General features: G+C 30.9%; 1 protein-coding gene across 1 annotated transcript in view; it reads right to left on the bottom strand.

The window, feature by feature from the left end:
- LOC111630024 (sodium leak channel non-selective protein-like) overlaps nt 1-13,385 on the bottom strand; it is an 83,683-nt gene that overhangs the window by 23,490 nt on the left and 46,808 nt on the right. Inside the window, exons 27-38 of the mRNA XM_023374024.1 lie at nt 7,391-7,522; nt 7,130-7,297; nt 6,939-7,043; nt 6,718-6,821; nt 5,600-5,720; nt 5,332-5,430; nt 5,066-5,266; nt 4,898-4,972; nt 2,597-2,716; nt 1,467-1,535; nt 997-1,145; nt 822-915 (exon numbers count right to left, since the gene is read on the bottom strand). Coding sequence (XP_023229792.1) covers nt 822-915; nt 997-1,145; nt 1,467-1,535; nt 2,597-2,716; nt 4,898-4,972; nt 5,066-5,266; nt 5,332-5,430; nt 5,600-5,720; nt 6,718-6,821; nt 6,939-7,043; nt 7,130-7,297; nt 7,391-7,522 — 1,437 coding nt within the window. The remainder of the gene's footprint in view (nt 1-821; nt 916-996; nt 1,146-1,466; nt 1,536-2,596; nt 2,717-4,897; nt 4,973-5,065; nt 5,267-5,331; nt 5,431-5,599; nt 5,721-6,717; nt 6,822-6,938; nt 7,044-7,129; nt 7,298-7,390; nt 7,523-13,385) is intronic.

A 13,385-nucleotide genomic window follows, 5' to 3' on the forward strand; every position in this document is an offset into this window, starting at 1 on the left:
AGGGGGCGTTATTGCTTACTTTGAGAAACGCTGAGCTAAAATAAAAGTCAATGTGTTAGAAATATTCAAGTTGTGACCTTTAATAAAAAATAAAAAATATATAAAATGTCAACATTTTATATATATTCCGTCGAATTTTTATATATAGAATTTGTCTGCCGTCGCCCCTCTATATTTCATTAACGCCCCCCAATTCTCTTTGAGCCTTCTACTGCCCCCCTGAAAGCCTCCAGCGCCCACAAGGGGGCGTTATCGCCCACTTTGAGAAACGCTGCTATATATTGTAGAATCTCCTTGTATTTGCAGTAACAATTTTTTTTTCCTCTGAAATGAGGAAAAAAAATATATCAATTTGTTACCTGGACATAGAGAAAGCATCCATGAACTGCAGATATTTTCTCCAGGTTAGTTATTGAGATCTGTTCTAACATGATTCTATTGTATAGTAATGGACGAGTCCATAATAACAAGTAATCATGATAAAATGAACCTTCATTATAATAGACCAATTTCTTCAGTCCCATGATGGTCTGTTATATCAGGCTTTTGCCATATATCACAGATATTTTTATGAATTTAATATAAATATTTTTGCAATTCAAAACTTATTATATTATAGTAAACTTACATGAAAAAATTATATACATATAAAAAGATTTATGTCATAGCTTATATAATTCAGAGAACAGTTTTAATCAAAATAATTTACTTTTTTCTGCTGTTCTCTATTAATAATGTTACTAATAGATCTTGAAAATTTTATTAATATTTTTAAAGTTTAATTTCTAAACAAACAGCAATAAAGACACAAAATTATTTACCATACAGTCGTGCATAATTTTATTCCAATCTTCTCCTGTTACAATTCGAAAAAGCATAGCTATGCCACTAGGAACAGTCTGAAAATTTGCATGTCTGCGTAACAAAAATATATTTAAATTTTCAAAAAATAAAACTATTCACTTATATTAAAACAAAAGTTTAAGATTTTATTACCTCCCTATGTTTTCTCCAAATTTGACAGTTCCAAATAGAATGACTCCAGTCAGAGCATAAAACAGGATTAATAGGAACATTCCCATTATGATAAAGAAACTTTTATAAACTGATACAACCACAGTCAGCATCAACATCTTCAATGTAGCCTATTTAAAAATACAGAATAATAATAATAAATTAGATATTTAAAATAAATTATTTTTTTATAAGCATTAAAAACAATTGTTTTTATTAACTTAATTAAACTATTATCTTTACTTCAAAAGATCTTTAACTCTTATTCATTTTTCACTCTAAGTACATGTTAAATTTTATAACAAAATTTAATATTTCAATTTTTAGAATTAGTATGTAATAGCAAAATGTATTTTATAGATCAATTTACTTTGCATTTTTGCATTCATTATTGTTTTCAATCAGCACTTAATGTAAAGAATTAGTTAATTAAAAGCATTCACCAAACTTACATGTTTTCCTGTAATCGTGAAGAACCTGAATATCACAACTGCAAATCCAAATGAATGACTTAAATCATTCTGAAATTATATTTTAAAATCTTGTAATCATTAGCTTTGAATTTAAAGAAGATTTTAAATATCTAAAAGTAATTTTGAACTAATAATAATACTTCAGATAACAATTTCTTTTTAAAAATATTATTATTGTTTTGAATATTGGTTAAAATTTTATCCCTGCTGATGTTAGAATAATTTTACTTTCTACTAATTATCACAGAATTTAATTATTAGAAATAAAATTGTTATATTTAATTAAAAGTATGATTGATTGGAGAAATAAAAGCCAATTTAACAATAGAACTAACCTTGTATTGACTATTTATTATCTAAAATAAAAAGTTCTTTTTTTTACGATTAAATACTGAAATCAATAAAGAATATTTAAACATCTATACTGCATTAGCTACTTTGATATATTTGAGAAATTTTTAAAATTTTATAGGAAATTTCTAATTTTTTCATATAAAAAATAGTAGAGAGCCACTAGTAATTGTAGCCAGTTTTCTTGATATGTCAGGGTCTGTCCCAAAAGTTCTTGGTTTAATTTTTTTTCTTGCAAATCAAGACAATTTTACACTAGAAACATAATTAAAATTTATTAAACATTGTTATCCAAGTGAGTTATAATTTTCTTCAAATCTTATCATAAAGTTTTAGAAACTTCTCAAAAAAACAACAATGTATTAAAAAATACTGCAGTAAATAAGAAAAAACATAAGATGTTTTTGTCCAGTGACACATTATCCTTAGGATAATGAGAGTTCAAATAGAAAAAAAAATCTTAAAAAAATTCAAAATCCAAACATCTTAACAGATTTATAACAAAATTTTTTTACTTTTTATGGTTTTAACACTTTAGAGTGTATTTTTCTTCTAAAAACAAAATAAGTTTATTCTGAAAATGTTTAATATGACAAAAATTCTGACATACAACAATAAAACTGTTTTTAAATATAATTTTCAGTTAAATAGAAATAAAAGACTGGAAGATTTTATACAAAATGTTCTGTCGATTATTTAAAATTCATAATTCAGAATAGTAATTTTGATATAAATCTAATTATTTTCAAAATACTCACCCTTAACATGAAGTGCATCACCACCCAAATTACACCAATGAATGTGACAAACAGGTCGTAGCGGTTCCTTCTGCTTTGCCAATAACCACGAGGTGTAAAAGCAATGGTTTTCATCACTACCTACAATTTTAATAGATTTGAATCAAAACTTAAATCAATGTAAGATAAAAGCAGAGAAAAGTAGATGTTGGATCTCTGTGTCAGAATACAATTCTCTGATAACACATTGTGTTAGTAGAGAATTGTATGTAAAGCATGGAAAGGGAAATTTTTTGTTTAATATGTCATATCAACCAAATATTCCATTTTAACAGTTTGGTATCCCTATTGTCGAGATGGTAAACCTAAAAGCAATAGCAAAAACAATTATTCATTTAAATTTCCAAAAAAAAAAACAGAACTGTACATGATGCGGATAGAAAAATAAATTTGGTTAACAAATGAGAAACTAGAAGGTCACATTACATATCATCATTCCAAAAACATTTCAAACAGAATATTGAAGAATAAAAACTGCTGATTGTAAGTGAAGATCAAGAAAGAATAGAATATTTGTCATCAAAAATACAATAATGTGGATAATAGTTTACTAAGAAAAATGAAAAAAAAAACAAACTTTTTTTTCAAGGAAAAAAATCATCAGAATAACACTGTTCCAATATTTAAACACTGATCTGAATACACAAGAGTTCTACCATTCTTTCGTTATTTGCAGGTCTGAATCTAATTTAGCGATTTGTCCTCTTCACTTGCTATTTCTTTACTGGTTTCCTCACTTTGATTAGCTTGGAGAAAGTAACAGATTAGTTTGTATAGCTGTTACATTTGAAGTACATACATGTGCTGAAATTGCAAATGCTATAAGAGAATTCTGAAAAATTTGTAAATCTGTCAAACAGAAACATAGGAATACATTATTGTATTTGGTGTGATCAAATGAAATGCCTGCTATCATTTAAGGGAATCGAAAAGCTACATACAATAGCATCCAAGTTTAAATTTCACACACAACTATATGGTTCCTCTAGATGACACAGTTGGGATACAATAAGGTGTATGCACTGTGGGTTCCTGTTCATCATAGGGACCAATGAATGTGGTTAGTGCTGTAGCATATTACCAGGCAGAGGGTGACATTTTTCTCCAGTGCAGTGCATAGTGACAGTTCAGAGAATATAGTGTCACCACTTTGAACCATCAAGCAAGTCCTTAAAGGTTTAAGTGCAGTAGAAATACCTGCAGTCCACCACATCCCAAAAGTCCAGCTAGTAAGTTGATTCTTTGAGTTAATTGAAGACAAAGACTGTCCAAAAAAATTTTTGGACAGTCTTTGTCTTCAATTAACTCAAAAAATATCAACTGATGAAATTTCATTATTATAAGTTAATTCTTATCATCTTCTGGGCCACAAGAGACCTCTGTTAGTACAGTTTTAAAAAATGGACACAATAATCAACACACAGCATTATCTACAGACATTGAACCTCCATCGTGTCTTAAAGAAGAATTTAGGTTTCTTCACCTTAGGTGTTAGTCTTCTATACAATAATGATCATCCACTGTTAAACTCTTGCCAAAAAGAGATGGAAAATTCTGAAGCATCCTGTATAGTCCTGAGCTGTTGACATATGACTATTTTTTGTTTGAGCTGCTTAAGAAAGCTTTTGGCAGATGATATCTCACAGATGATGTGAAAGCCATGTTCATCGGTAGTAAAAAGAACAGGAACTCTCCTCCTTTGCAGATGGCATAAAGCAACTGCTGCAATGTTGGGATGCCTGCTTTCAGGCAGATGAATTAATGCATGCCAAAAGTCTCTATACTGCTATTGACATATTCTTCTACATGCTTATCCTAGTGTCACATAATAAATGTGATTTTCTTGGTACTTATAGCTGTTGAATGAGTTTATTTGATGGTCATGTCTAATAGTTAAGTATAAGCCAAAAGATTGCTATATCAATTCAATATGACAATTATTTGAACATTGGGCTTTGAAATATTTATATATGTGAAGCTAAGCATAACCATCTGTAACATCTGTTTCTTATAAAATAAATAAAACAATATAAATAAACTTTTATTCATGTTTGTTTTTATTAAAGTATTATTAGTAAAAAGTAAAATGAGAATCAAACTATAATAGAAATTGGAAAGAAGTAAAGAAAGAAGACAATTTTTCAGAATATTCTGTTATTTCATATATTTTAAATCATTAAAATGAAAATAATTTATACTAAAGGATTGAGTATCTTATTTTCTAACCTCCTTTTATAGCTATATTATGTACAGATAACTTACTTCAATGGTGAAAAGTACTGTGAAGGAAGCAGATACAGTGGCTAAAGGCATCGTATAGTTTTCATCTGATCTCCACTACAGGTTATTTTTTGAAAGGAATATATTCATTAAATTAATAAACATAATAAAATTTAAAAAACAATGTAAGTGAACGAAAGACTTATTTACGCTAACGCATAGAAGACTGCTGTTTGCCAATACTAATAAAGCGATAAAACGCTTAAAGAAAAGTTTCTGGGTTATATCATATATAAAAGCTCTGATTTTGTGACTGTCGGGTCGGGGTGGTAAATGGAGTGGCTGAGCTATTTTAAGTCTCTTCTTTAAATCACACCATCTTCTTTGGTCGACGGTAAGTAAAGCTGTTCCCTAAATATCAAATAACATTTTTTAATGTTTCTTTAATATTATAGAAACAAATTCAAAAATATTACCTTATTTTCACTGTAATTAGCAATGACTACACCAACAAATAAAGTGAGTCCAATCATACAACCAAGAAACACAAAAATATGTATATAAATGGCATGGACCTATAGAAATAAATATAAAAATTTAATTTAATTTAAAAATAAACAGAAAAATCTTAAATTTTGGAATGATATGCCGTTAATATTTTAAACATTTTTTTAATAAGAAATTATTAAGTTGAATAAGAAAATAGGTATTAAAAAACCTAGCTCTTTTACAAAATAGACTTACAGGACCTAATCTCTGAAGTAATACATCACGAATATCCAACCATCCTTTGAAGGATAAAACTTCGAAAAGAGCCAGCATAGCATTGCCTACATTGTCAAAGTTGAATCTGCGAGGATTGGCCCTAGAGAGAAATTTGTTAGCCTACAGATGAATGGTTAATAAAGGCAAAACTACTTATGGATACACATTAGGGAGTTAATTAATGCAATGCCAGGCAATAAAAGAATCTGCAGAGTGAAAAATATTCAATTATTAAGCTGAAGTATATAATACAAATGCATTATATCAGGAATGCTTATTGAAAGTGCAGAGATGATGTAGCATTTGAATACCCATTCTTATAACCCAAATTAGTATTGTTATCCGAATAATCATAATTTAATTAAATAATGCCACAATTTAAAATCGTGTTGCAAAGCTAAAAGCCAAAAATGCAAGACGTAATAGAAAAAGTTTAAAAGAAAGTAATATAAAAATATTGCAAAGATATGGAGGTCCCAGACTCACATCCCCAACTTGAGCAGTGATAATTTCACGTACTTCAGCGTATCCCTCGTAGGAGAGGATTTCAAATAAGGTCAAAAGAGCATTACCAATGTTGTCAAAGTCGAAATTACGGGGATTGGCCCTATAGAAATGAAAGAATGCTGCACTTCTTATTTTAGTTCATTTTAATAAGAAAATATTAAAAATACATATAAATATATTAAAAAGTCTTAAAGTTGAAAGTATATTAACCATAAAAATTTTTAATAGAATAATAATATATTATAAAAAGTATAATGTTCAGTTATAGAAAAAAAGCAGATTATATTTTGGAGCAGGACAATGCTCTGCCATTTAATTAATTCCCCAATGTGAAATTTTGAAAATTATATAATAAAAACAAAAAAAAATTGTATCTTATAAAAATAATAATACTTTAAATATGCAATTACTTTCTTACTTCAATAGACAACAAGAAAGAAAAATAAATAATTGTTGTTATATCATCAAACTGGCAAATAAAAGTGAAAAGTTTTTATTATTAAAAATCATAAAAATCTTTCTATAATATTTCTTTAAAAAGTGGTAAACAAAACGAAATTCTTTTTAAAGCAGTCATAATATTATCTAACCAAACTCTAGGAACGAGCATTGCAGGATAAGATTCATTTTCTCCTGGTTGAAGTTTCATTTTTGTGATAAATATTTCCCTCATGAATACCCCCACACAATCAGCCTAAAAGATAAGAATTTCAAATAAGTTAAGTTAATTTATTACCATTTAAAATATTATTTTAAACTTAATAATTTGTATATTTAATTACTATATTAAAAAAAAAAAAATTAACCCTACTCTTTCAGTGACAGCAGGATCGTTGCATCTCGCTAAACGTCCACCAAATAAGTGTACTCCGTAACAAGCAAACACAAACATAAGAACAATAAGAAGAACTGATACCTGTAATATTACAAAATAATCTTAATAGGTTAAAAATTAAATGTAAATTTTAAAAAACTGTGAGTGTTAATTAAATTCATCAATACCAGTAAAATCTCTTTAAATCCACGACATAGTTCGGATACAACTTTACGCATGTGTGGAACCAAAATGAATATACGCAAAGGACGAACACATCTTAAAATCATTAAGACTTGAGCACCAGACTGAGGCGGTACTTTCTGTGGCATCCAACACAGAAAGACCAAATTAACCTAAAGAGCAAAATATAATAAAATAAAAATGCAATTTTCAACATATAAAACCAAGTTTTTTTTTGTAATTTAATAATAAGTTTAATTACATACAGTATATATGAAAAAATCCATGATTCCTGCCACATCTTTCACTAAAGCTTTAGGTGTAAAAAACAGACCATCTGCTAATATTTTCAATGTCAATTCTATACTCATTGAAACAACAAATATATATTCCGATATCTATTTAAAATATAAGTAATTGTTAAAAATAATTGTAAATAATTGAAAGTAATATACATTGATTAAACATTATATAAAATTGATAACACATTATATAAAATATATTAAACATTATATAAAATTGAAAATTATTCTACATTAATATAAAAACTTTAAGATAAGATTAAAAGAATAGATCTAGTGAACTTAGAAGATAATTTCTGATATCATTAGATGAAAATCAAGAATGTTATTTGTGAAATAGTCATAAATATTACAATTTTAAATAAAAAACACACATATATATTAAATTCATAACAATTATAACAATTAATATACAGTATTTTCTTATTAGGGTCAGTCAAATGAAAACGAGACAGATGGGAAAAAAGTAAGTAAACTGTTTATTATTTCAAAAGTAATCGCCGTAACTGTTAATACATTTATCCCACTGTGAGACAAGATGGTCAATGCCTTCATAGAAAAATGTTTACGGTTGCCTATAGAACCATGATTGTACCCAGGCGTGCATCTTTTCGTCCGAAGCAAATTGATTGCCACGAATATCTTTCTTCGAGGCTCCAAAAATATGGAAATCGCATGGGGAGAAATCGAGACTATGGAACATGTGTATGGACTATGCTGAAGAAGTTACTAGTGAAACTTCTGCAGTGTAGTCAAAACAACCTTGGTAACACGTGGATGGGCATTATCCTGCAACAGAATGATGCTGTCTGTCAACATTCCTGGGTGTTTGGATTTGATTTTTGCAAAGTTTCTATGTACCGCTGTTCGTTAATTGTGGCACCATGTTCCAGAAAGTCAACAAGCAGCAGACCTCTATAGTGACGTTGGACGCACACGACTCGCCAACCTCATTTCGAACAAACCTAACAGACAAATGGCATAGCGGTGAACGTTCACGCTGTTCCTTCCTGATTCCCAATAGAGGGCACTTCTATATACACACCTACCTGCATTACCAACTTCTGTGCCACACTTGTTATATAGTCTGTCTTGTTTTCATTTGACTGCCCCTAATATTTACTTACAAACATGCAAATTGAATTTAAAAAAAAAAAAAGACAGAAGAATACTATTTCTTGCCTTCCTCCTGCAGAAAATATAAAGCAATTCAACAGCTCATATGATATTCATAAAGCACAAACTTGATCACCACATAATAAACCAGAGGATGAGATTTGTCACTCTTTGTAAACACAAGATAGGGAACTTTATTTCCAAATGGCCACTGCTTTAGAATATTCCTGAACAACAGTTTCAAGAGTTTACCAGAAATATTAGAATTATGGACAGACCACAGTCTGTTCATAATTCTAATATTTGTAAAGTTGTACTTGTTCCAATTATAGTAGAAGACTATAGGAATTGAATTTAATCTTTGAGAAATAGTTGTTTCAGGTTTCTTGCATATTCAGATCTATGTGAGATATGTCACAATATCTTTATCTTATGGTGCCATTACTTAAAATAGAATCTATCATAACAGGTTCTTATTACACGAACATCATTGCTGATTATCTTCATTCCTTTATGCTTTGCTTATTCCCTTTGGAGATGGGTTGTTTTAGAAAAACAGTGCCAACAAAAAACTTGTGTTCTTGACATCCATGCTCACCAGATTTGAACCCAATCAAAGACCTTTGGGATATTACAGACCATTCTAGTGACTTGGCATCACCTCTTAAAAATAATGATAGAATTATGGATTGCCATCCAACATGCGTAGATGACTATACTCATACACCAGTTCCTGCACCTCATGAACTCCATGCCACTTTGTATATTCACTATTATTAAGTCAAAAGGAGAAGCTAAGCATTATTAATTTGCAGTCTCTTGCATCTTGGCACTTCAATTTATATATATATATGTTACTGTGAATGACCGATATCTGGCAAATGTCAACATTCTCCAGTGAATGTCAGAATTCACACAGCCGTTTCGTGCATGTACGAAATATTTGCTAAATATCATTATTTCTCATTTACACTGGCAAATGTCGACATTCAACGTGCACTGATGGTGAATGTTGAATAAAAATATCTTTATTACGTTTTAAGACAAAAATGCAGCTTTTTAATATGTCAAAATAGGAGAAAGCTTAAGTAACAGCACATGTAAATAAACTGTTGAACCTAAAACAAACAGTACATTCTAAATCATTAAAGAAAATAATACAATAATAAACTTACACATAAATTATGTGATTAACGTTATACAATCTTATTTATTGCAACAACATAAACTGTTATGGCACTTTGAATTGCACAAGAGTCCCTTGCTTTTACAACTGCATCTATTTGTGAAACACTTCTTTTTGCAATGACAGCATGTATAGCCTTGCCCTTCACTTTTCGAATTAGCTGCAGCTGCATCTCTCAGCAATATTTCTTGAGAAGAAATCTCATCTATAGAAAGTAACTTTTCTTACAAATTACGAATTGATTACGTTATCAAGTGATTACAAAATGATCTGTTAATGATGTCTTTTATTTGGATATTGCTGACACCTTACCGACGACTCCTCTCATCCTCCGCCACTTGACCTGACAAACCAATCCCCACCTCACGGGATCAAAAGAACAAAAACACCATCCAGTGACAAAGTGGGTGGGTTCCACCAAACCACTGCCGGGAAAAGAGGTACGACCTTGTCCTACCTCCGGCTACCCACAAAGGATTTGGTGACAGACTGTCGCCTCTCTGTTGGCATCAGCTTCTCGGGTGTCGTTTTGACCTCCACCAAAACTTATCTGTGCTTGTCGACATACACCGGAGACTGTTCAAATATATAATAATAAAACCAAACATTTGGTCTTCGACATTCACTGGAGAATATCGACATTCTCTAATTTTGGTCTTTCACAGTAGCATATATATAAATAAATTGAAGTGCCAAAATGCAAGAATATTTATATATATATAAAAATAAGAAAAATCATATATATAATTTTCTCATTTGAATTAAATTTAGTGACATAAATCTCTATTAATTTTTAGTTTAATTAATAAGAGAGAATAAAATCTCTTATTCTGCTATTGTAAAGCAGAGAAATATGCTTTATTGGAATTCAGTCTAATAATAGTTTTCTCATAAAGATACACACAAGTCAAGAGATTTGTGTGTTTTATGATGATGGACTAATTAAAATGGAGCATTAATCCAAAAGATTGATGCTCCATTCTGATTCAATTTAAATTTTATTTTTTATTTAATTAAATACAACTTCACTGAAAATCATTTTAATAAAATCACATATATGAATAGCTTTGAAATTTGGAATATAAAATAAAAACTAAATTATATTATTTTAATTGAATATATTAATAATATCTGTTTATTTCACAATGAATTAATGATTTAAGACCTCAGATTCTTGACACATCAACTTTATTTAGTACTGTATCTTTTATACATTTGTTTGCCAATACACATTTCAGGTTTCCATCCATCTTCTGTTGACATGATGCATAGCTTACACCAGGGGTGTAAGCTATGCATCATGTCAATGTAAGGACCACATTTAAAACTTGATCACTGCATAATAAACCAGTGGGTGAGATTTGTCATTCTTTGATTGTAAGCACAAGATACGGATCCTTACTTCCAAATTTGAAATGACACAGGTTGCACAAAAGAGAAAGAAGAAAAAAAAAAATGTGGGTAAATCACAATTATTTATTCATATGTGATTAAAAATTAACACAAGTATACTTAATTTGATTTCTGTCATTGTTGTGAATATAATATATCCAAAATATCTGGTCAAATATTAGTCACTGTTAGTTTTGATGTGACAGTCTGTTAACTGATTTTTTATTTTATTTTTTACTAAATTTTCACTAACAATGAGACCTTACTGTCTCGGAAATTCAGTTCAGGATGAGACTTTGCAGGTTAGTAGTGTACCTCAAGGGTGTCCACCCAGAGGAATTGTATAGTGCACTAGCCAGAAGATTCTGAGAAAAAGGGCTCTAAAGCTTTAAGCACAGCTCATATATTGGTCGATTTTAGACTATAGCAGCTTAGGGAAATGGCTGAGTCTATAGCGAACTCACTTGCCACGCAGGCGATCTAGATTCGGTCCAACCTTGGGCTNAAGGGAACTTAAGGAAACAAGCGATAGAGGCCAGAAACAATGTGGCGAGATTAGTAATGAATCGTGACGAGACATGGAGAGATTATCTATTAAGAGGAGAAAAACTTCTAGAGAGTGCTAGGATAATGGGAGCCCAAATAGAGGATGACGAATTCGTCACCGCGCTATTGAGAGGTTTACCACAAAAGTACAACCTAATAGCCATGCAATTCGACAACCTAAAAGACCCCAAGATCTCCGACGTGAGAAAAACCTTCGAGAGATATGAAGAAAGAAATGGGCTCGAACAGAGGGAAAACCTCACAGCCTACAGAGCGTATCACCCACCGAATTATAAAACTCCAAAGGACAATGCACAAAGAAAATCGCGAACGAGGGAAACGCTATGCTACATCTGCCGTAAACCAAATCACAAGGCAATTGAATGCTGGTTGAACCCGATTAACAAAGCAAGGAATAGAGACAAACGGGACAACATCGATCTCGACAACCGAAGATCAANTAGTAGTGTACCTCAAGGGTGTCCACCCAGAGGAATTGTATAGTGCACTAGCCAGAAGATTCTGAGAAAAAGGGCTCTAAAGCTTTAAGCACAGCTCATATATTGGTCGATTTTAGACTATAGCAGCTTAGGGAAATGGCTGAGTCTATAGCGAACTCACTTGCCACGCAGGCGATCTAGATTCGGTCCAACCTTGGGCTAACTTTTTTTTTTTTTTTGTTTTGTTTTAAAAATTATAACAACTTTTAAATAAAATTAATGACCTAAAAATATTATCAATTAAATCATAAATAATTTTATTTTATTTATGAAATGACTGTTACAGCTAATTAAAATGTGAATTAAAGATAATACTTTATTTTTAAAAAGTTGAATAATTTCAAATGCATTTTTAATGGAGGTAAATTAAAACTTTAATTACTATTGTCATTAAAAAGTTATTACAAATTTTAAGATATTATAAGCTGTGGAGAGGTTNCGAGGGTAACAACAGACAGAGAGTAATGACTTTAAGTACAAATGGAGAGCCAGATACATGCTGGATCATAGATAGTGGGGCGACCAGCCACATGACTCCAAATCGCCAATGGTTAGAGAACATGAGAAAAGATAGAAAAACAATCACCATGGCCGATAATAATGTTATACACTCAGAAGGCATAGGAATCACAGAAATAAGAGACGAAGACTCTAATAGATTACTCCTCGAAGACGTACTATATACCCCAGATCTAAGCAACAACTTAATTTCCGTAACTAAACTGGCAAAAAGGGGGATCAAGATAATCTTCGACGCCAAGAACTGTAAAATGCTTGACGAAAGAGGAAATGTCATCATGTTGGGCAGCAAGTGGAGAGACCTATACACTGTTAGACACGGGACCACCAACCATGAATACAGTATGAAATCCCACCATAATGACTGGGAGATCTGGCATAAACGACTCTGCCATATCAATGGAAAGTACATGAACATTTTAGCCAAGAACGAGATGGTACACAAATTCCCACTCACACCTCGATCCAACACGCCTGTATGCGATACCTGCATTAGAGCGAAGTTCACCAGGAAGCCCTTTAAACCGGTGCTCACAAAACAATCAAAGAATCCTCTCGATCTCCTACATCTTGACTTGGTCGGACCCTTCAGAGTCGAATCGATGGGAGGAGCAAAGTATGTACTTACCATCGTGGACGACTACTCAAGAAAACTTTTCACCAAATTCATAAGGGCCAAATCCGAAACAGCGGAAGCAAT

This window comes from Centruroides sculpturatus, unplaced genomic scaffold (assembly GCF_000671375.1).
Source record: "Centruroides sculpturatus isolate CEXI.00-Female unplaced genomic scaffold, Cexi_2.0 scaffold559, whole genome shotgun sequence".
NCBI lineage: Eukaryota > Metazoa > Arthropoda > Arachnida > Scorpiones > Buthidae > Centruroides > Centruroides sculpturatus.